The 22,279-nt window shown below is 37.3% G+C and overlaps 1 protein-coding gene across 2 annotated transcripts in view; it reads right to left on the reverse strand.

Annotated features, from left to right (window-relative positions):
- The window catches only part of LOC121873211 (oxygen-dependent coproporphyrinogen-III oxidase-like), a 96,919-nt gene that overhangs the window by 73,042 nt on the left and 1,598 nt on the right, over positions 1-22,279 (reverse strand). For both annotated transcript variants that reach the window (XM_042376563.1, XM_042376564.1), the window contains exons 2-3: positions 12,988-13,108; positions 6,205-6,403 (exon numbers count right to left, since the gene is read on the reverse strand). In XM_042376563.1, the coding sequence (XP_042232497.1) occupies positions 6,205-6,403; positions 12,988-13,073 (285 nt within the window). In that variant the 5' untranslated portion in view covers positions 13,074-13,108. The remainder of the gene's footprint in view (positions 1-6,204; positions 6,404-12,987; positions 13,109-22,279) is intronic.

Consider the following 22,279-nt stretch of genomic DNA (forward strand, 5'->3'; position numbering starts at 1 on the left):
ACAGTGTACCCCACGAAGGCTGAAAATCAAACTGGAAGGGTACGGAATTCGGGGAAATGTCCTAGCGTGGATAGAAGACTTTCTACATGACCGCAAGCAATGTGTGGTGATTAATGGCACGAAATCGTCATCTGTACCTGTAACAAGTGGGGTACCGCAGGGTAGTGTATTGGGCCCGCTGTTGTTTGTTTGTTTCATAAATGATATGCCTGACGTTGTACACTCCTCCATACAAATGTTTGCCGATGACGCCAAGTTATTTCGGGAAATTAAGAACCAAGCGGACTGTGAATGCCGATGGCGCCAAGTTATTTCGGGAAATTAAGAACCAAGCGGACTGTGAAGAGCTGCAGAAGGACCTCTGTGGGCTCCAGGAATGGTCGAAGGAATGGCTGCTGAGATTCAATGTCACGAAGTGTAAGAGGATGCACCTGGGACGTACCAACGGTAAGGAGGCGTACCATATGTCCCAACGGGATGAAGAAAATGTACTAGTTGAGACTGTGTGTGAGAAGGACCTCGGTGTGTATGTTGACAATGAGCTGAAGTTCTCGGGCCATTGTGAGAAGAAGGTAAATCAGGCAAATAAATTATTGGGTCTTATAAGAAGGTCGTTCAGATATCTAGACGGTCCGTCCCTCGTGACGATCTTCAGGAATGAAGTGCTTCCCCATCTGGAGTACTGTCACCCCATCTGGTCCCCGAGATATGCTAGGGACTGTCAGTTGGTTGAAAATGTTCAAAGGAGGGCCACCAAGCTGGTGCCTGCACTTCGGCATCTCAGCTACCCTGCGAGATTGGAGCGCCTGAACTTGCCTAGCTTATACTACAGACGGGCAAGGGGGGACCTAGTTGAGGTTTATAAGCATCTCAGGGGGCACTACTCAGTTGAGTGTCCTTACTTGGAGCTGGCGGACGCTCGCCCCACAAGGGGTCACAGCTCAAGATTGAAGAAGCCGCAAGTCCGGAAAACCGCGAGGGCAAACTTTTTCGGAGTGAGGGTTGTAAACTCTTGGAACAATCTACCAGAAAGTGTTGTGACGGCACCGAGTGTGAGCTCTTTCAAGAGAAGACTTGACCAACACTGGAGCGGGTTCAGGTACATTCAGGAGCCGGTGCATGCCCAGTATTTGCCAACAGTGCGTGACAGAGACGTGACCGATCGCCCGGGCGGCTAGCGAGCCGACCTTTTGGTGAAGAATATAAAGGAAAAGAGTCGTGACCGATCGCCCAAGCGGCTAACAAGCCGATCAGTGGCGAAGGATAAAAAGTAAGTAAAATATATATATATATATATATATATATATATATATATATATATATATATATATATATAACTAATATATATATATATATATATATATATATATATATATATATATATATATATATATATATACTATATATATATGCTGCTGCTCTTCTCTCTCTGCTATATATATATATATATATATATATATAAAGTACCCTATTGTATTACAGTAAGTCCTCGTTTAGTGTTGCCCCCGATAACGTTATTTCGTTATAACGTCACTACTCTTTAGATACCCATGATTCAGATAACGTCCCACCGATTCAGTACAACGTCGTCACGGACTACTTAGTATGGCGCATCACCCTCTCTCATCTTAGCATACTACGCTCTCACCCGCGGAGCGTCTTGGCATCCCCAAGCGTCACCAGTCTTTGTTAAGCTACCACAGCATTTGTGATTGTTAAGTGTTTTTGCTCTTAATACTGAACTCCAACCCTTTGAAATGGCTTCCAAGTGCCCATCAAGTGTTATGAAGAAGCAACGTCAGACCATTAGCCTTGCTATGAAAATGGAAGTTTTAAACCGGGAGGGGGAGCCCCCGTTGGGTCTCAGTGACTCGCTACTCTCCTCCTCCGCTCCACTACCCACCACAAACTCGCTTCACCACCTCTGTCTATCAGCGAGTACAATACAAAATATATCGACAGTGGTCCCTCGGTTAACCAACACAATTCGTTCCACAGAGTCGGTTGTTAACAGAAATTTTTTTTAACCGAATCCATTATTTCAATGGGATATTGGGTAATTGGTCCCAGCTCACAGAAAAGTACATACAAAGTAAGGCCAAAAATGCACAAAGTCAGAAACATTCCTAATATTCCCCTAAATCACCCTTAAATCAATATATATATATACAGTAGGCCCTTAACATATGCGGGTTTATAATACACGGATTTGCAAAGACGCGGATTGCCCCGCCGGAAGAATATTCTGTACATTGAAGTAATTGAAGTACATTCAAATTGCGCGCCATTCAACTCGCGCGCGGCCTGAACACGGGACACCGCCCACTCACGCAACCTCACACACACACGCATAGCTCTCCCTCACTCAGTCAGTCTCGCTGTAACCACGCTCGTGTTGACATCAGCATTGTAGTTGCAAAAATATTACATTTCCGTGAATGTATTATATCAAGCACAGTATGAATAGAATATCACTAATATAAGAGTATTTTAACCGAAAACTACTAAAAAAACGATTAACATATCTTGAACATCGGAAGGCTAGGTAAAGTCTTTTGTTTTCATGTAGTTTATCCTAATTTACATTGAAATGCATTACGTTTCAGCAAAACTACTATTTATTTCTGAGAATATGGAAATGTAATATTTTGCTGAAATGACGTACGTATTACAGTGGAAAGTGACGAAAGCAATGACTCGCTTTCTTTTGTTCAAAAGATGTTACCGTAATCGCTTTTCGAATGGTTTTCAGTTAAAAAACTGTTGTATTACAACAATATTCTATCCTAATTCACTTGTGATGCAACAGTTTTTTTAACTGAAAACCATTCGAAAAGCGATTACAGTAACATCTTTTGAACGAAAGAAAGCGAAAGTCATTGTTTTCGTCACTTTCCACTGTAATACGTACGTCATTTCAGCAAAAATATTACATTTCCGTGAATGTAGTACAGTGGGGTATGCTATAACGAACGGATCCTACTACGAATATTCCTATAACGAACGGTTTTACCTATAAAATTGAGAATGCTATAACGAACGAAACTCCTACAACGAACATAATTTAATTTTTTTTTTCTAATTTATTGTTTTATTATTACAAATATTAATGATATTCTTTATTTCAGGGGTTTAGATGCATATTTCTGCACTTTTTTACAATTTTTACAATTTTATATTATATTTTTCAGAGTTAAGTGGTTGTATTTGGGGGCCTGGAATGGATTAATCCTATAACAAACGAATGCTATAACGAACAAGGTTCTAGAACCAATTAGATTCGTTATAGCATACCCCACTGTATATCAAGCACAGTATGAATATAATATCATTGTAAACAGTATTTTAACCGAAAACTATTAAAAAAATGAGTGACACCTCTTGAACACTGGAAGGTTAGGTAAAGTCTTTAGTTTTCGTCATGTATTTTATCCTATTTTACATTGAAATACATCACGTTTCAGCAAAACTACTATTTATTTCTGAGAATATATTCATTCAGGCACAGTTTAGGTAAAATATACATGTGCTGTAACATTTTTTTAATTGAAAACGATTCGAAAAACATGTACCCTCTAGCCCTGTTCAAGGAGAAGACTGGGAGGGCTGTTTGGTGCTTAAGACGATGACAAGGAAAATGATTTTGATGGATTTTAATGAAAATATTCAGAAAGACCCTGGCACTGTCAAGGAAAGTGGCTGCTGAAGGCTTCCGGGACATGGCAGAGGACGAGATTAGGGAGCTAATTGAAGCGCACGACACTGAGCTAGTAGACTCAGGCAAGGAAGAGGAAGCGAAAGGGAAAGAAGATGAGGAAGAGCACCAAGAAATAATGTTGGAGAAGTTGGGGGAGATGACCAGGAATATTGAGGCACTGAAAAACCTGGCCTATAGTATGGACCCCTCCATGATGCGTGCCCTGAAATTCATGCGAGGGATGGATGACGTTTTCGCTCCATACAAAAACATCATGGAAGAAATGAAAGAAAGAGACGACAATTCCCCATCACCATGTTCTTTGATCACCGAAGGAGAGATTTAACACCATCAATCACTGGCGGCAGTGAGGAAGCAGCTGAATCCACCGTCGCCCCCACTTCACCACCCGTTATGGAATTGAGTGACGATGAGCCCGATGACCCCCGTCCTGTCGGGTTGAGGTGTTGATTTTATGTAGAAGTCCGCTTGCTATTGGGCTAATGAAATTTATATGGATCCTCGTGTTTCGAAGCCGGATTTGGTAAAACGTTACTCTGACCACCTACGTGATACGGGTAGTCCCCATTAGAGGTTCACGGCACCATAAGCTCGTTGAACAGGCTTTGTGTGAAATATAACAAAGTCTAGGACTGCTTTTAGTATCCTGGTGGTCCAGCGGTTAGTGTTCCCCGGTCACAGTCATGGGCTAGTGGGCCGTGGGTTCTAATCCTGGAGGGTTGAGGTGTTGATTGTGTGTGTGTGTATATATATATATATATATATATATATATATATATATATATATATATATATATATATATATATATATATATATATATATATATATATATATATATATATATATATATATATAAACACTCTTACTCTTAAATCACTACTGTAATGTGATACAGGGGATTAATTTTTATCTCTTGTGCAAAATACAGTATATGACATTTATATTCAAATTATTCACTGTCTTGCAAGGATTCCAGCAATGCAAATTATATTCTCCTAACTTTAGTCTGAGATATTATACAAGATAAAAACTGTAAGCCTAAGACCCTGGCTAGGGGAGAGGGAGGGAGGGAGCAGGAGATGAGGAGATATGTTTGACAGTTGAAGCCAAAGGTCTCATGTGATTTTATTTAACAGTCCTCAAGTGACTAAGCTTCTCTCATTTTAAAATGCCAGTGAAATGACCTGGGAGAATATACTTTACATTGCTGGGATTCTTGTAAGATAGTGATTAATTTGAATAGAAACAAGCTATAATTTGCACTAGACATAAAAATTTTAGTGCCGTAATCATTTAGTACATGTACAGTACAGGTTTGCACTTAGGTCATTTATTTATTTTACGTTTCTTTTAGTGAGGTGTGTGCATGTAAATGAATAAAAATAAAAGAAGAAATTTATGTAAATCTACCCGAAAATACAGTTGAAAAACTTTACATAATAAAATGTACTACAGTACACTAAAATAATAAAAATTTTATCTCGCGCAAAATATGTGACATTTATATTCAAATTATTCACTGTCTTGCAAGGATTCCAGCAATGCAAATTATATTCTCCTAACTTAAGTCTGTGATATTATATAAGATAAAAACTTAAAGCCTACTGTATAACCACCAAACCCTGGCTGGTTGGAGGGGAGGGAGGGGTGACAGTGACATGTTTGACAGTTGGAGCCAAAGGTCTAGTGAAGTATTTATTTGTTTATTTATGTCCTTTAGATTGAGTTTCTGTTTTTTGCTTATAAAATGTCACAGAAGTGACCGGAGAGAATATAATTTACATTGCTGGAATTCTTATAAGATTAATTTGATTGTAAACATGCTATAGTTTGCACTAGACAAAAATTTTAGTAATCATTTTGTACATTATTTTGATTACATATACAGTACAGCTTTGCCCTTTGGACAGTGTGTGTGCATGTAAATGAGTTTTAATAAATGAATAAAGTTACATACATCGAGCCAAAAATAATAGTTGAAAAACTATATGAAGACAGAGCTTGGATGGCTAAATTTTAAAAGGACCTATAATTTTAATATAAAAAATGAAAAAATATTCAAGAACACAACCTTGATATTTACTCCACTGGAAACAAAGGTAAACATAGAACAGATTACTATATTGGTGAACTAGCCGATCAGCTGATGTGCACAACAAAGCGTGTTTCTCCTAAGGCTTTCATTAATCGAAATTTTGTTCGTTACTGGAACTGAAAATCCTTATGGGAGCTAATTCGTTAACCGAAATTTTGTTAATCGAACCGTTCGTTAACCAAGGGACCCTGTATTTCTTATGAGAAAAATTTATTCCATTAACGTCGTGGTTCTGAGAACAGAACCATGGCGTTAGCGAGAACTTACTGTACTGTATAAAGTGTAGCCTAAAACCGGCGACCCAATAACTGCTGATTCACATAACAGATGATTACATTTAGAAATACCCGATTGTTTCATTTGAGAGAGAGAGAGAGAGAGAGTTCTTACCTGAATTCTCATTATAAGTAATTCCATCTTTGTCTTCATATCATTTGGATTCTCCTCTAAAATATTCAAATCTGTAATAGGTTCTGCCATGAAGATGGAGGTGTCTAGGTTAGTGGATTTCTTTGCAGCAGAAACAACTTCATTATTAGAGGAGAAGAGTAATACTCCTCCTGTTGCCAGAAATGATGCTGTAACATACCTGTAAAAAAAAATTGCTTCATATCACTTGTTTTTAACAAATTACCTCAAATAAGAATGGTTTTTAGATAGACCTTACTTAACCAACCTAACTTAACCTAACCAAAGCTGATCTGATCTGACCTAATCTAACCAGACCCAAGTGATAACTCATTTAGCTACTTGGCAAAAAACATTTTCAGTAATTTCAGGAAGTGACTGATTACACAACTTGATTGTAACTTATACAGTACTGTACATGGTTCTCCTTAGACTGATACTAGGATATAAATATTATCAGAGTTGTAAAGTAACAAAATATATTTACTCGAGTACTGTACTCAAGTAACATTATTGGGTATCTACTTTTTAAAAAGTAAAAAATATTTTTTAGTACTTTTACTTAAGAATGATTTTCTAATACTTTTGCTCCAATACAATTGAAAAAAAACCGTTACTTGTTACATGCACCAAACAAACAAAGAGTTTTAATGTCTGCAACAAACTAATATATATTTTTTAATTAATTAATTATTAACAATAGTAAAAGAGTTGTGTGGGTGGAACCATGAAGGGTACGGTGTGGGGAGACGCCACGAGGTCACATACCTAGAAGTCTTGTGAAGTCAGGTCAGGTGGCAGTGGCTTAACAGCGGACTTTCACCTTTGAATGTTCTTGTGTCCATGAGCACCTTGACCATCCGCCTCACCTAGCCTACACCTCTTATCCCTCCCTCGCCCATCGAATCCCCTCTCTTCTCCCCCCACCTTTCCGTTAACCGTTAGTTGCTCTTTGCATATCCCTATACCTAAAATGAATTTCAAAGAGGCTGTGATTCTAAAATGCTTTACATAATTCCATCTTAAATATAAATCTTGTATCTAGATATGTGTGTGAGACTGAGTGTATTTAAAATTCTGCTTAAATATTTAAGTACCATTGCCCCCCCCCCCCGGCACCTGCCAAATGTTACGTGGTGCAAAAAATTCAGCCACTCATCAATTAGAATCGAAGAGTGACGTCACCACAGCCACACCCCCAATTAGAGGGACAGTTCACGGTGGGTCTTAGTCAGAATCACTCACTATGGAGGCAACAATCATCCACAAACTCCTCAACTGAAGGAGCTTTATAGCTACCAAACAGGGAGGTACTACCACCTGGGAAGATATTGGAAGCATAATGTGTTGTCAAATGGTAGATCCTGATGTCATATGGCATCACAAAAATTTTGACCAAGTCCCAGGTTGCTGATCTAACTTTCTGCCTCATTTACACACAATTGCAGGGTCTCAATTGTGTTTCTTACTTTGACAACACAACATACATATATCGTTTCTCACTATTAATCTTTTTTTTTATGGTCCTTTATTATTATCATTATTATATTACATTTTTATTTAAGATTTTTTCAATTTTATATTAATTATTATAGGTATTATTATAATTATTATAATTTTGCCCCCAGGCCCTGATGTGGGTCATTGACCTGTGTCCTGGTGGGCTAATCCCCTCCCCCCCCCTTTAAATTTGTTTTCTCTGAAAACCAAAAGTTTTATCCCAGGACAATATAATAAGGGCATATCAACGCTTAAAAGCCATTTCTTCTTATAATTATTATTATATTATATTTTTATTTAATATTTTTTTCATATTTTTATTAATTATTACAGGTATTATTATTACCGGTATTATTATTATTATTATAATTTTGCCCCCAGGTTTTCTCTGAAAACCAAAATTTTTAACCCATGCCAATATAATAAGGGCATATCAATGCTTAAAAGCCATTTCTTATTATTTTATGCATTAATGTACATTAGTTATATTTGAAAATGCCATTGGAAACTTTAGAAAAATGTTATTTCCCGTGTTTGTAACCAACAGGCTTTCCACAAGTATTTTTATTTTGTAAAATCGTTTCCTCCCCAATCAAATGGACTAATAAATTACGTTCTCTCTGCGATATAGGACTTGCCCTTGATGATTGGGAGGAAAGAATGTCCATGATGAGAGCGCAGTACAGTACTCTAAATTTTAGCGCCAGCGAAGGTAAACAAACACACACGAGTAAGACAATCCATAATGCATCAGTGAAAAGATGAGTAGACGACCCATCATGCATCAGCAAAGTGGACAGTATTACCAGATCTACCCTACTTGGTCCCACACGAAGGGGAAGAGGTTCGAGCAATTAAAAATACCACTTGAAAGAACAATCCCTTCGTCAGAGAGGGAAGATGTTGTTTAATAATATGAGCGTAAGCCTTAAACTGCCTTCGCCCTGGCTGGGAGGAAGGGGGACGTGAGGTGTTGACAGCTGTCATGGAGGGGAGATAACGAAGTGCAGTATATAACTTGCATTGCTGGAATTTTTGTAAGATAGTGATTAATTTAAGTACAAACATCCCATAGTTTGCACCAGACATAAATTTTCTAGTAATTAACTAAGTACATTTGAGTACAGGTTTGCCCTTAGGACAATTATTTCTTTTACTTTTTTCACAATGCAGTATCTCCACGACTTACAACAACCCGGACATACGACTGCCATGGTCGAAATATTTTTCACATTACAGTACGTATTTTTGAGTCCCGACGTTAGTGATTGCGCTGTGTACTGACAAAATTTTCGTTTGTAATTCCCTTTAAAATGACTGGCAAGCGTAAAAGTGACAGTTCTCGCGGTGCTGAGAAGAAAAAGAGACACCCATTTTAGATTTTCTATGCATTATTTTCGCCTTTTCGACTTACGACCTGGTTGTCGGGATGGAACCCCGTCGTAAGTCGAGGAGAGACTGTATATATTCAGGATGGTGTGTGCATGTAAATGAGTAAAAAAAAAAATGAAGAAAGTTACATATATCTTCCCAAAAATTTGAGTTAAAAAACTTGTACACAAATGTACTACACTAGACTAAAAATTTCTATCTCTTGTGCAAACTATGTGATGTTTATACTCAAATTAATCATTATCTTACAAGGATTCCAGCAATGCAATTTATATTCTGCTAAGTCTAGTCAGCTACATTTTATAAGATAAAAACTTCAAGCCTAAAACTAGCTTCACCCAAGCTGGGAGGAAGGGAGAGAAGTTAAGTGCCCTCTCATAATTTTGTCAGGATTAAAAGAGGTGCCAGACCACCAGTTCCCGGAAAATCGGTGGTGTAACTGTATCATATTTTCTTTATTTCTAAGTCACATTAGAGTGTTGAAATGATTTTTATACAACTTTTATAATTTCATTACATGGAACAATAGCACCATGCATTACCCTCTCCCTCCTCCACTCCTTAAGGTAAAGACCGTAGAGACCCTCACAACCAGTACTGTACTGTATAGTGGAAGCCGTCAGACGCAGTACACAATCTCCTTTGCACTCCATTCAACCCATAGTGCAATCCGTGGAGGGGCGAGGGACGCATTGTTTAAAGCCTCGTACTGTAGTTTAAGGGATATGTGTACATAATGTTGTTATACATGTATATATAGCTACAGGCAAACCCCGTTATTAATAGCCTCGGTATTCGTAACCCCGTTTATCAGCAATCAATTTATTGTTACCCATTTCCACTATTCGCAATGGTTGCCCCGTTTATTCGCAAATTCTTATGAGCGAAAATTTTGAACCGCGCATCTCAACTGTAGCATAGGACAGCGTATGTACGTATTCCTCCGCCATACGCTCCCGCTCGCCTCAGTCTCACACGTGCTGGCGTGCGTTTTGTGTGATCTCGCAATGCCTAAGCGACCAGCTACTAAAACTCCCAGCAATTTTGCTGAGAGATCACGTGTGGCAGTTACGTTGGACGTGAAATTGGATATATAGTAAAAAGACATGAACTCTGAGAAGGAACGTCGGTGATTGGGCACGTGCACGGCTTGGCATTCTATAGTTAAAAGCGCCAAGATCAAGGAGATGGCCAGGTCTGCAACACCACTGACGGCTACGAAGGTGACGAAGTTCCGTGATGCTGAAATGGAGAGTATGGAGCGGATGTTGAGCACGTGGATTGACGACCAGACTCAGCGCCTTAAGACACAGTGAGAAGGGTGAGGTGGCTGATGACCTCAGCCTCCTCTCATCCCAGTAAACCTTCACCCTCTCCCCTAATGCCAACTTCAGCAAGCTAGCAACACAGCTCATGAGAGGTAAATTAACAGTCTACGTTTAAAACTTACCCCACACACACCTACACACATAAGCATTCAAACACACGCACTCAAACATGTAAAGTATACTGTACTTGTAAACATATACGCCTAATAAACTCAAAGTGTTTGTTATTGATGTTGTTACGACCGTGTTGTATTTTTCTATTTTTTTTATATAACATGCTTCCATGTTGTTCCATATTATTCCTGTAATGATGTGTTATATTTACTATTATATAATCTAGTCACCTTACCCTGTGCTGTTAAGGTGTTAACTGTTATTACTTGTTCAAGCCCATCTTATTTCTTCATTTAGTATTGTAACAAGCATTCTTTGTTTCTCTAAAGACCATCTGCATCGTTAAACGACCCATGTTTCACAGGCTGGCCGCATTGGCGGGAAACGACCCTATATATAGTACTCCACCTGTAGACAGAGTTCAGCCCAGTCCTCCTTGTCATTCAGTTCACGTTCTTTTGAGTGACATCCGTCACCTGTTACTTATACTTATTTTATTTGTGTTGTTCCTGTCGCCACCAATGTGGTATATCTATGTGAGTACCTATTCATGTCTCTTATGTGTCCATCAGTGCTTGCTTAGTCACATTTAAGTAATTCAGTGTTGTTTCACGATAGTTAATTTCAGTGTTAGTTATTTATATGTTTAGGCAGTGTTAACGTGATCCAATGCTTTATTTTTATTCTATATATTTAAGCGGTTCTTTTGATGTTTCGATGTTTAGTATCATTTGTGTCTTAAAGGTTTCGATAGTGAATCAATTTGTTGTGACAACCTACGAGGCTCTTTATTGTGTTAATATTTAATTTAATTAAATTCTTAAAGGTTTACTTTATTTATATTTATATTCCCTTTTGATTTACTTCACTTTCTTTTTGTTTACGCCTAGAACCTGGTTATTAAAGTAAATTAAGAGACGGCGTAACAATGTTTATTTGATATTATGCCTTTGTTTCTCTTTTCATTTTATGTTCTAAATGTATTGAATAAAACAAGTGTTAAAATCAGATGGCCGTGACCACCGCGATGCCCGTATCCCCCGTTAACATTATTTCTTATGGGAGAAATTGCACCACTATTCGCAACGAGTTTCATGCCCGAAACCTTTGAGATAAGTGAGGCAGCCCTGTATTTATACCATATGTACAGTGGGGTATGCTATAACGAACGTAATTGGTTCCAGAACCTCGTTCATTATAGCATTCGTTCGTTATAGGATTAATCCGTTCCAGGCCCCCAAATACAACCACTTAACACTGGAAAAATTCTGTGGAAAATGTAAAAAATACGGTACTTTATCTTACCTTAGTGTTATTCAGCATGCAGGTACCCCTAAACACTGGCACATCACTTCCACTGGGAGTCTTGGCTTTAAGGTCCTCAAACAATTGTCTGGCCTTCTCACAAATTATAGCTTCACTAATGTTACCACCTGCCATTTCTTTCTCCTTTATCCACACTAAGAGTAAATTTTCCATCTCTTCAATCACATTACACCTTGCTTTGCTAAGTCTAAAGATTCCCTTAGCCACTTGCACAGTTTTTAACTCCTCTTTATTCTTCAAAATCGTACATATAGTCGATTTAGCCATCCCATATTCATCACTAAGTTTCGCAATGCTTCTTCCATTCTCACGTTTCTTTATAATTTCTTTCTTAGTTTCAAGGGTTATTAGCTTTCTCACTCGCTTTGGACGACTCATTGTTACAATTGTATACTTGTATAACAAAATAGTTATACAAATAACGCGAATTTCCACATCAAAAGACAAAATTTCAACAATAACAGTGGTGCACAATGAGACAAAGATGGCGCCTGACGCTCTTGTTGTGGGTCGCGGTACAACAATATTCATGCGCCAGGCGAAATAGTCCCGTATTCATCCGCGTTCGTTGTAGGAGTTGCGTTCGTTATAGCATTCTCAATTTTATAAGTAAAACCGTTCGTTATAGGAATATTCGTAGTAGGATCCGTTCGTTATTGCATACCCCACTGTACTGTGTTTTGTACACTTCGGGAGCCGGCAAGAAAAACTCACGAATTTTGCTATCTTGCGAGGTCCATTTTACCTCAACCTAACAAGCATTAACGGAATACTTTATTCACATCATGCATCTGGATTTTGGGGTAATATTTAGAAATTGCCAACACCTACTTATATATTGAGTCTTGTATAGGAAGAAAGAGAAAAACTAAAAACAATTTGTTCTATAACATTTCTGTTGTTCAAAGATGGCTGCACAACAAACTATAATAAATCTATTGTATTAATCCTTAAGCTTTATGCCACTACTACTTGAGAAAATATTAATACTGTATTGTTGCCTGAACTATTTTAACCCTATGGTGGATTTCAATTTTACCAACAACTGAAAAAAAATCAGTACAGTAGAGTATATGTATTTATACAAGTACTGTATTAAGATTACCTTATATTCTTGGCAGCTCTTGGCGTTTTGATGGCTGCTATGGTTGTCATGGTTCGAATGACACCTCTTACGACAAGGGATGCCATTATCCTTATACGAGTCCTTGAATGATTTTTAGAACCTGAAATATGAAAGTAAAGTTATGAGCCTCCCAAAAAATAAATAAATACAGTACAGGCATTGAGTTCTATTATAAACATGACACTCAACATGTATGACTTGTTATTGATTGTTTTTTGTACTGCTTCCCTTGGTAAAGATAATTTTATTTTATTTTTTTATGCAAGTTAATGTATGATTTACAGAAGGTATTATAATGTACCCACACTATCATATGACAGCTATTGATATTAAAGTAAACTCTTGATAACCCAGCATTCGATATTTCGTAATTTCATGTAATTCGGCAAGTATATGGTTTCAGAATTTATTATAATATAACTCGGGAAATGTCGAGTTATATAAAATTATCTTGGAAGATCTCGTCATATTTGGTAGCCTGGGTAACACTCTCCGCACTGCACTCCAAGTTAGGTCAGTCTGCTATTTGTTATTGTTGTGTTCGGGTGTGTGCTGGCTCACTCCAACCAGTACAGTACATGGATGTGGGAAAGGAGGGTGATGTAACACCAAAATATTTTGGGTATAAAGTACTATACATTGTACCACAGAGTATCTAGGGCAGTGCTTCTTAAACTTTATTAATGCCATTCACCCTCAGGTCAGAATAACCAAATTTCATTCACCCCATACTTAACTTCCTTATATATACAGCTCCTCCCCAACTTACGACCTACTCGACTTTCGACCACCTGCACTTACAACCTGCCTCAGTCGTACCAAAATTTTGACAAATTACATATTTTCGAGTCCCAACGTCAGTGATTGCGCTGTGTACTGACAAAATTATCGTTTGTAATTCACTTTAAAATGGCTGGCAAGCTTAAAAGTGAGTTTTGTGGTGCTGAGAAGAAAAAGAGACGCCCATTTTAGATTTTCTATGTACGTATTATTTAAGCATTTTCGACTTAAGACCTGGATTTGGGTCCCTAACCCTGTCGTGTGTGTATATATATATATATATATATATATATATATATATATATATATATATATATATATATATATATATATATATATATATATATATATATATATATATATATATATATATATATATATATATATATATATTACCCGCCTAACTTGCGGTTTTCATAGCGTTTTATCATATATCGTTGCCTCGCCAGGCCTGAACTTTCACTTAACACGGATTTTTTCCACATATACGCGTGAGTGTCCGGCTGAGACGCTATTTTTAGATTTGCCCCACCGCCACCTGCCTGACTGCCTGTTTTAGCTCATAAAATTCATACAAATTACCGGCCAGAATATAATTTACATTGCTGGAATTCTTATAATTTGGTGATCATTTTGAATATAAACATCATATATTTTGCATTAAACATACAATTTTTAGATAAAAAATTTTTCTCTAGGTAACTATGGTATCTTTTGTGCAAAATATATGACATTTATATTCAAAATATTCCTGGTCTTACAAGGAATCCAGCAATGTCAATTATATTATCCTAACTTTAATCTGAGGTATTATTTAATACTAAATGTTAAAAACTCTGGAAGGGAGGATTGGTGGGGGGTGGGGGGGAGGCTGAAGGTGGGGTACTTTGATTGACAGATAGTGTCGTGAAGATTATTTTTTTTTTATTAACTGAAGATATTTGTTTTAGCTCATAAAATTCATACAAATTACCCGGTCAGAATATAATTTACATTGCTGGAATTCTTATAATTTGGTGATCATTTTGAATATAAACATCATATATTTTGCTTTAAACTTACAATTTTTAGATAAAATTTTTTCTCTAGGTAACTGTTATCTTTTGTCCAAAATATATGACATTTATATTCAAAATATTCCTGGTCTTACAAGGAATCCAGCAATGTCAATTGTATTATCCTAACTTTAGTTTGAGGTATTATTTATTAAATTTAGTGGTTTTCCCCCAAAAATTTCTCTGAGAGGGAAGAGCCAGTGAGTGTAGTGTGAGAAGAGGGGGAGGGAGTTGAGTCCATTATTTGAATGGACATTAACTTGGCGACTGTATTTCTCTATTTCTCTTAAGTATTAATTGTGTGCATGTACCATCATAAAATTAAGATGTTATTTTTACTACAACATAGGTATGTGCCTTCAAAAAGTGGAGTTTGGGGGTCGGGCCGGTTTCTATTGGAATTAATCCCATATGTTCTGTTGTTCACTTAACGCGGATTTCACTTAACGCGGGACCCTCTGGGTTCAATTGACGCGTTAAGTGGGTACAACATATATACACACCTGATCATCGCTGGTTAGCGTCCGACCAAACAACGTCCGATCGCATATCGTCCGTGCCCCCCCATAAAAAAAAAATTTGTGATGCCTGCTGGACCACCACTCCACGACCCCCTGACGGAGACACGATGATCCTCCCCATACTGGTCAGATATTATGTGTTAAAGGAATATGCTTCCTATCTTAGGCTATTTTTAAACATTTGCCTCCAAGTGTAATGTTAACCTACATCTATTGAGGATAAAATCTTTCACCTACAAATTGATAATAACACATTTGCTGTAATCAGACATATCTAGTTGCCTCAACAATTGCAACCCCAATTGCAATTGGGGTTGCAATTTCAAATTCTGTGGCATTACTAAGTATAGTGAAGTCTCTGGTGCACTCTAAGATTCAGAGAGAAAACGGAGGACTCAGGCGTCCTGATGTGAGAGAAAACGGACTCGTATGATGGGGGACCAAATAAAAAAAGCATAGCTAAATGTTTTGTGGACTACAGTATTAAGCGTAGCCTTTTCATCACTTTGTAATAAACCTAGCCATGCCTATGTGTGTTTATGATATTTACCATAACATTATATATATATTTAGTGGGTATAAATGGTCGTAAAATGGGAATATGGGGGTTGAGTCTTGGGTGCCTGGAACCATTTAGAATAAATCCCATAGGTTCTGTACTTTCGTTATCGGCAGGGTCCCAATTAGGCGCTATAACCAAGGGATGACTGTACTGTACTGTATATACTTGTGACACTGGCCAGTTGCTTCTGGTGTTATGGTACAGGGGTACCAAGTGACAGCACTAGGATCCCGCTTCCTCTATCAAGGAATAAACAATTAAAATTTAAATTGAGAAAAAAAAACATTCAAATAATGGACCTAGCGAAGTCACGTATGCATCGCGTATTCTTATAGATTGTGCTGCTAGGCGTACGTTATCTAGTGAATTTAGTCAATATTGTACAGTAACAATGGACCTAAGTGCAAACCTGTATTGTACATGTACTAAATGATTACGGTACTAAAATTGTTATGTCTACTGCAAAAAAAGCTTGTTTATACAGATATTCAAATAAATTACTATCTTACAAGAATCCCTCCAATGTAAGTTATATTCACCCAGGTCATTTGGGTGGCAAATTATGTGAAGAGCTTAGTCACTCTTAAGTAATGATAAATAAACACTCAGGCAGGCCTTCAGCGCCAACTGTCAAATCTTATCTCAAATAAATAAACAAACAAACGCCAGACATTCTGTCACCTCCCCCCCCCCACCGTCTTCCCACCCTCCTTGTGTTGTTCCCAGACAAAAGATTGGTGATTTCTTTATGTTTATTTTATATAATATCTCAGACTAAAGTTAGGATAATATAATTTGCATTGCTGAAATCCTTGCAAGACAGAGATTAATTTGAATATAAGCATCATATATTTTGCTCAAGATATAAAAAATGTAGTACATTAGTGTACAATACTGTAGTACATTTTATAAAAAGTTTTTCAACTGTATTTGTGGGTAGATTTACATAAATTTCTTCATTTATTTTCATCCATTTACATGCACACACCATACTAAAAGAAAAGTAAAAGAAATAAATGACCTTAGTGCAAAGCTGGAGTGCACATGTACTAATTTGATTACGGTACTAAAATTGTTATGTCTAGTGCGAATTACAACATGTTTATATTCAAATAAATAAGTATCAAACAAGAATCCCAGCTATGTTAATTATATTCTCCTAGGTTATATCACTGGCATTTTAAAATGAGAGAAGCTTAGTAGGACTGTTAAATAAACACACAGAGACCTTCGGCTCAAACTTATCACCTCAACCCCCTTACCCCCCCAACCCCTCGCTGACTGGCTGGCTCCGTCAGTCCCTCCCTCCCTCCCCCCCCAGCCTTTTAGGTTTACAGTTTTTATCCCACTTTCCGCTGTAATACGTACGTCATTTCAGCAAAAATATTACATTTCCATATTTATTTCTGAGAATATATTCTTTCAGTCACAGTTAAGGTAAAATATACTTGTGATGTAATATTTGAATGAAAATATGGTACCGTAGTTTTCTTTTGTTTCAAATTTAATTAACAAAGATTGATGTTTCAAATGTAATGATAAAAAATTTATGTACAGTATCTATAAATAATCTATAAAAGATGAATACTTTGTTTTACATCGTCCTGTGCATACCATACCATACCATGCATTTGGCTACTTTGGGCTTGCTATGATGACGCAAGAGATCTGCCCTGGCAACTGTACCGACACTCACAGCTGGTGATGCGTTGGTGCGTCGTTTCCATTGTTTACTGGTAGTTACTGGTAAATATTTTTCAACCTAACAAAACTATTACCCGCTTAGAGGTCAACCCCCAAGTTTTTGCCAAATAATTTGGTCTTAAAAACTCGAACTACACACAGGTAATATACGGTAAATAAGGACATGGGGGGGCCAGGGGTTTTTAGGGAGGAGGGGGCAGCAAAAGTACACAGATTTTTAACATTCACGGGTATCTCTGATACCTAACCCCCGCGTATGTTAAGGGCCGACTGTACTGTACTTTATTCTACAGTGTTTTAGTCGGAAATTTAGATGTTTCAAGCTTTTTTTACTTTTCAATTTCACTTAAAAAATAGAATTTGGGTCACACAAAGTGGGCAGGGCTTGGAAGTAGAGGAAAATTGTAGGGTAAAAACAGATGGAATAGTGATGTGTTGTTGCCAAAATCGTAGCCAAACTAAAGAGTAGCATTAACCAAAAGATCTTATTGCTAATATTGACGACTAACCCGCTTATGTGTTATTTGTTTTGACGTTTATCTTATTACTATATTTTCATCAGTGAGTTTTGATTGATAATAATTTTTTTTATTTATTTATTTTTTTTTTTTTTAGAAGTGTGCTTCCTTTGGTAGACAATTAGGCGACTAGGCACGCACTACTTTGTCTTTCTCAGAGGTGATACGATGCTACATAGCCAATCATCTCCGATCGATGCCAGTCGCCAGTGTGCACTACTTTGTCTTCGTGGCGCTAATGCAGCGTGTGTTAAGTTATGCTAGGTTTTATGCTAAGGTTAGGCTGGGTTATTAAAAAATAAATTAATAAAAAATAAAAAATAAATAAATAATAAACATTTGTACAAACAACGACAGTGCCCTCTATGAAACACTGAAAATACGACATTTTAGGTTAGGTTGGATTTTATATATATATATATATATATATATATATATATATATATATATATATATATATATATATATATATATATATATATATATATATATATATATATATATATATATATATATATATATATATATATATATATATATATATATATATATATATATATATATATATATATATATATATATATATATATATATATATATATAAATTGCACAAAATACTACAGTGTCGCAAGGGGTGACCTAATTGAGGTGTATAAGCATCTCAAGGGGCACTACTCAGTCGGGTGTCCTTACATGGAGCTGGCAGACGCTCGCCCCACAAGAGGTCACAGCTCAAGGTTGAAGAAGCCGCAGGTCCAGAAAACTGTGAAGGGCAAACTTTTTCGGAGTGAAAGTTGTAAACTCTTGGAACAATCTGCCAGAAAGTGTTGTGACGGCATCGAGTGTGAGCTCTTTCAAGACCAGACTTGACCAACACCGGCGCAGGTTCAAGTACATTCAGGAGCCGGTGCATGGCCAGTACTTGTCAACAGTGTGTAACAGAGACGTGACCGATTGCCCAAGCGGCTAATGAGCCGATCAGTGGTGAAGAAATAAAAGTAAAAGTAAAACAGTGAAATTGCAGCATATTTATAATCATTTATTATGCAAAATCACCGATGGGTCAGTCATCAATAATTACCCAGATTTCGAGTCTTCCAAGTCTAATTAAGGTAAGCACACAGGTAATGTGATTCAGACCAACTGCGAGGTAAAGTAAGAGGTAATTATGCAGTTTACAGCAACCACAAAATTCCAGAATTCACTACACTCAATCGATAGAACTATTCTTTCTATGATAATTTTCTCATATTACTGGTAGTACCCACACCGTGGGAATAAATTGAGAAAAATCAACTTTTCCAAAAACAATTTTTATCCTTTTTAAATGATAAAACAATAAAAAATAGGTATAAGTAAGAAAACTATATATTGACCCTGTAGAAACTTCCCTGGCCATGCGGAGGGAGGGAGGAGGGGGGGGTAGATAAGAGAGAGTGTTGGTTTGACAGCTGATGCTCGTGGTCCTTACGCACTTAACAGCTATTTTTAGCTTGCCTTTGTGTCCGAGGTGGCCAAAAATTTGCGTTATTTTTCATAAAAAGTGCTTGGCAACAATCACCAGTTGGTCGCCAGTCTGCCTGGCAGTCTTTGTGTTTGGTAGAGCAAGTAAAGCATAAAATAATAATAATTCCACAAATAAATACATTTATAACATAATCATAGCATTATTTACAGTAATACTACACTACAATACAACTACACTACTTTTAGCAATATTACTTTGATACAACATGATAAAATAGACAAACAATGAAAATGAAACAAACAAAAGTAGGTAATTATGTTCAGGAAGCTTCCCTGTGGCCGAGCGTGTGGTGTGACAGGCAAATAGTAACACTGGAACCTGATAACTCGCACTGGGCATTTAAACAGTGGCGGGAATAGGCGGACGTTCTGGAACGTCACCGCGGCCTGAGGGTTAAAAAGAATAAAATCAGAGCACCTGTTGTCCCTATGCTGTTCCTCAAATTGTGTGTTCGTACGTTCGCTTACCTCCCGCGCATGTGCTGGGGGGCTGCCGCCAATCAAATCAGGGGTGGCCGCAGCCAATCAAATCCAGGGCGGCAGCCAATCAAATCCAATAAAATATCTCAACTTTTGATTCAACCATTAGCGTTCAATATTTCGGGTTTCTAAGATGCGGGACATTTTTAATCAGTTGCAACATGGAGCCATAACGCGCTGGGTGCGATTTCGATTATTGGAAGTTTATCGTATTATTCCATTCTAAAAATAAGGAAACTTTAGAGAACTGAGGAACTCACGACGTATTCTGGTCCCTGACTCAGACTCTGAGTAAGGTAAGAAATACCATAACAGCTACAGTGACCCCTCGTTTAACGAACGCCTCGGTTAACGAAATTTCGGTTAACGAACTGCCTTCCATAAGGATCTTCAATTCAGTTAACGAACAAAAATTCGGTTGACGAATTTCTTACGAACCGACCTCAACATGTTTTCGCTTGCAATGACCGGGCAATCAGCTTTAGTATCAGTCCGCCAATACATTAATCGGTTCTAGGGCTTAAATTCCTTACTATTTTAGTAAATATCAAGAAGTTTATACTATTCAATAATTTTAAAAGTTTAATATTAACTTTTTTAGTCATTTTAACAACTATTGAACATAACTGAAGGTAAAGAAACTATTTTCTGGTGTGCCATCCAGCCTGTTAACACACCAGACAGGCGTTAGTCTCTCTCTGTTTTCAGTGTAGGTAACATCTTGCTTGAGACTCTCTTCAACTAAACGCTTTTTTTCTGTTTCCAAGCCAATTATTGGTCATTTTGAAATATATTTTACATATTGACAATATATAATGCAGTGCAGTGTTGATTTAAAGAAAATAATCTTGAAATACACCAAGAGAACTAAAATTTTATGGATGAAATGGTGCCATGGGGTGACTTCTCTTCCACCCCAATGCCTTTTCTTCTTCCTTCTCCTCCACCCCCATTCTAATTCCCATCATCATCATCCAGGAGCCTTCTACATACACACCTCAAAGTAAGTGAACTTTTCTACCATTTTTGTTGAATTTAGGAAATTTTCGGTGAGCTGGAACTAATTACCCAAAAACCCATTGAAACAATGGTTTCGGTTAACGAACGACCTTCTGGAACGGATTGAGTTCGTTAACCGAGGGGTCACTGTATTTATATTCTCGTGGAGGCAGACTATGCAACTCTAGGGTTATTACATAGCATTTGGGGGTCTTAGGGCCAGGCCCCCGGCAAGTGATCACCGGAAGTTAGGGGGCAGAGTCCCCAGCTTGGTTGTCAGGTAAGGTTTAGTTTGGTTATATGGTATAAGTTAGCAAGCACAGAGTACTAGGAATTCAGAACATGCAATCGTTAGAACTATTATGAAGAGGGGGGGGGGGGCTAAATCACAAACGAGTGATTTCCGACAAAAACGAAGGTCAGATTTGAACTAATTGCATTAAAACCCATCAGAAACCAATTTTTTCTTAAATTCCATGGTTGCTGTAATATGCACATTTATTAGGCTAGGTAGGTTTCTTTGGTTAGGTTGGTCAGTTCTGGTTCTATTAGGTTCTGTGTATTTTAGTATAGTTTTTATTACTTACTATTATCCAAAGAAAATGTTGAAAAAATTTGCAAAAACGAAGAAAAATATTTTGGCAGTAGTTCACACAACTTTCCTACCCCAAATCTATTATCATAATAAAAAAAGACGTCTAATTTTAAAATAATTTTCTTCTATTACATTATCGTCCCAAACGTATAATAACGGAAAAAGCGCATGCCAAATCATCCTCTTATTTTCTTCCATTAATCTTACGCCAATATCGCCTACTCAGCCTCCCACTCAGCGTGTTTCCTTCATAAATCGTCATGTGTGTTCCCGTACACGTCACGTGGCCATCAAACGCGTTTTTTTTTCTACCAAGTAAATGAATTGTAGTTTAATTCACGGTATTTTTTGCCCAATCAGATTTGGTTGTAATTTTGGGTCACACATATTCGAAATTAAAATTCAATTCCGACCATGGAAGTTTGCGATGGGTGAAACTTCAATTATAAGGAGTTGATTGCGCATTTTGAGGAAAAAAACGAACAAGCTACAGAATTTTTTAGATCTCATGGTGTTATCCCGATCTCAGT

Source organism: Homarus americanus, unplaced genomic scaffold (assembly GCF_018991925.1).
Source record: "Homarus americanus isolate GMGI-L3 unplaced genomic scaffold, GMGI_Hamer_2.0 scaffold32929, whole genome shotgun sequence".
Taxonomy (NCBI): Eukaryota; Metazoa; Arthropoda; class Malacostraca; order Decapoda; family Nephropidae; genus Homarus; species Homarus americanus.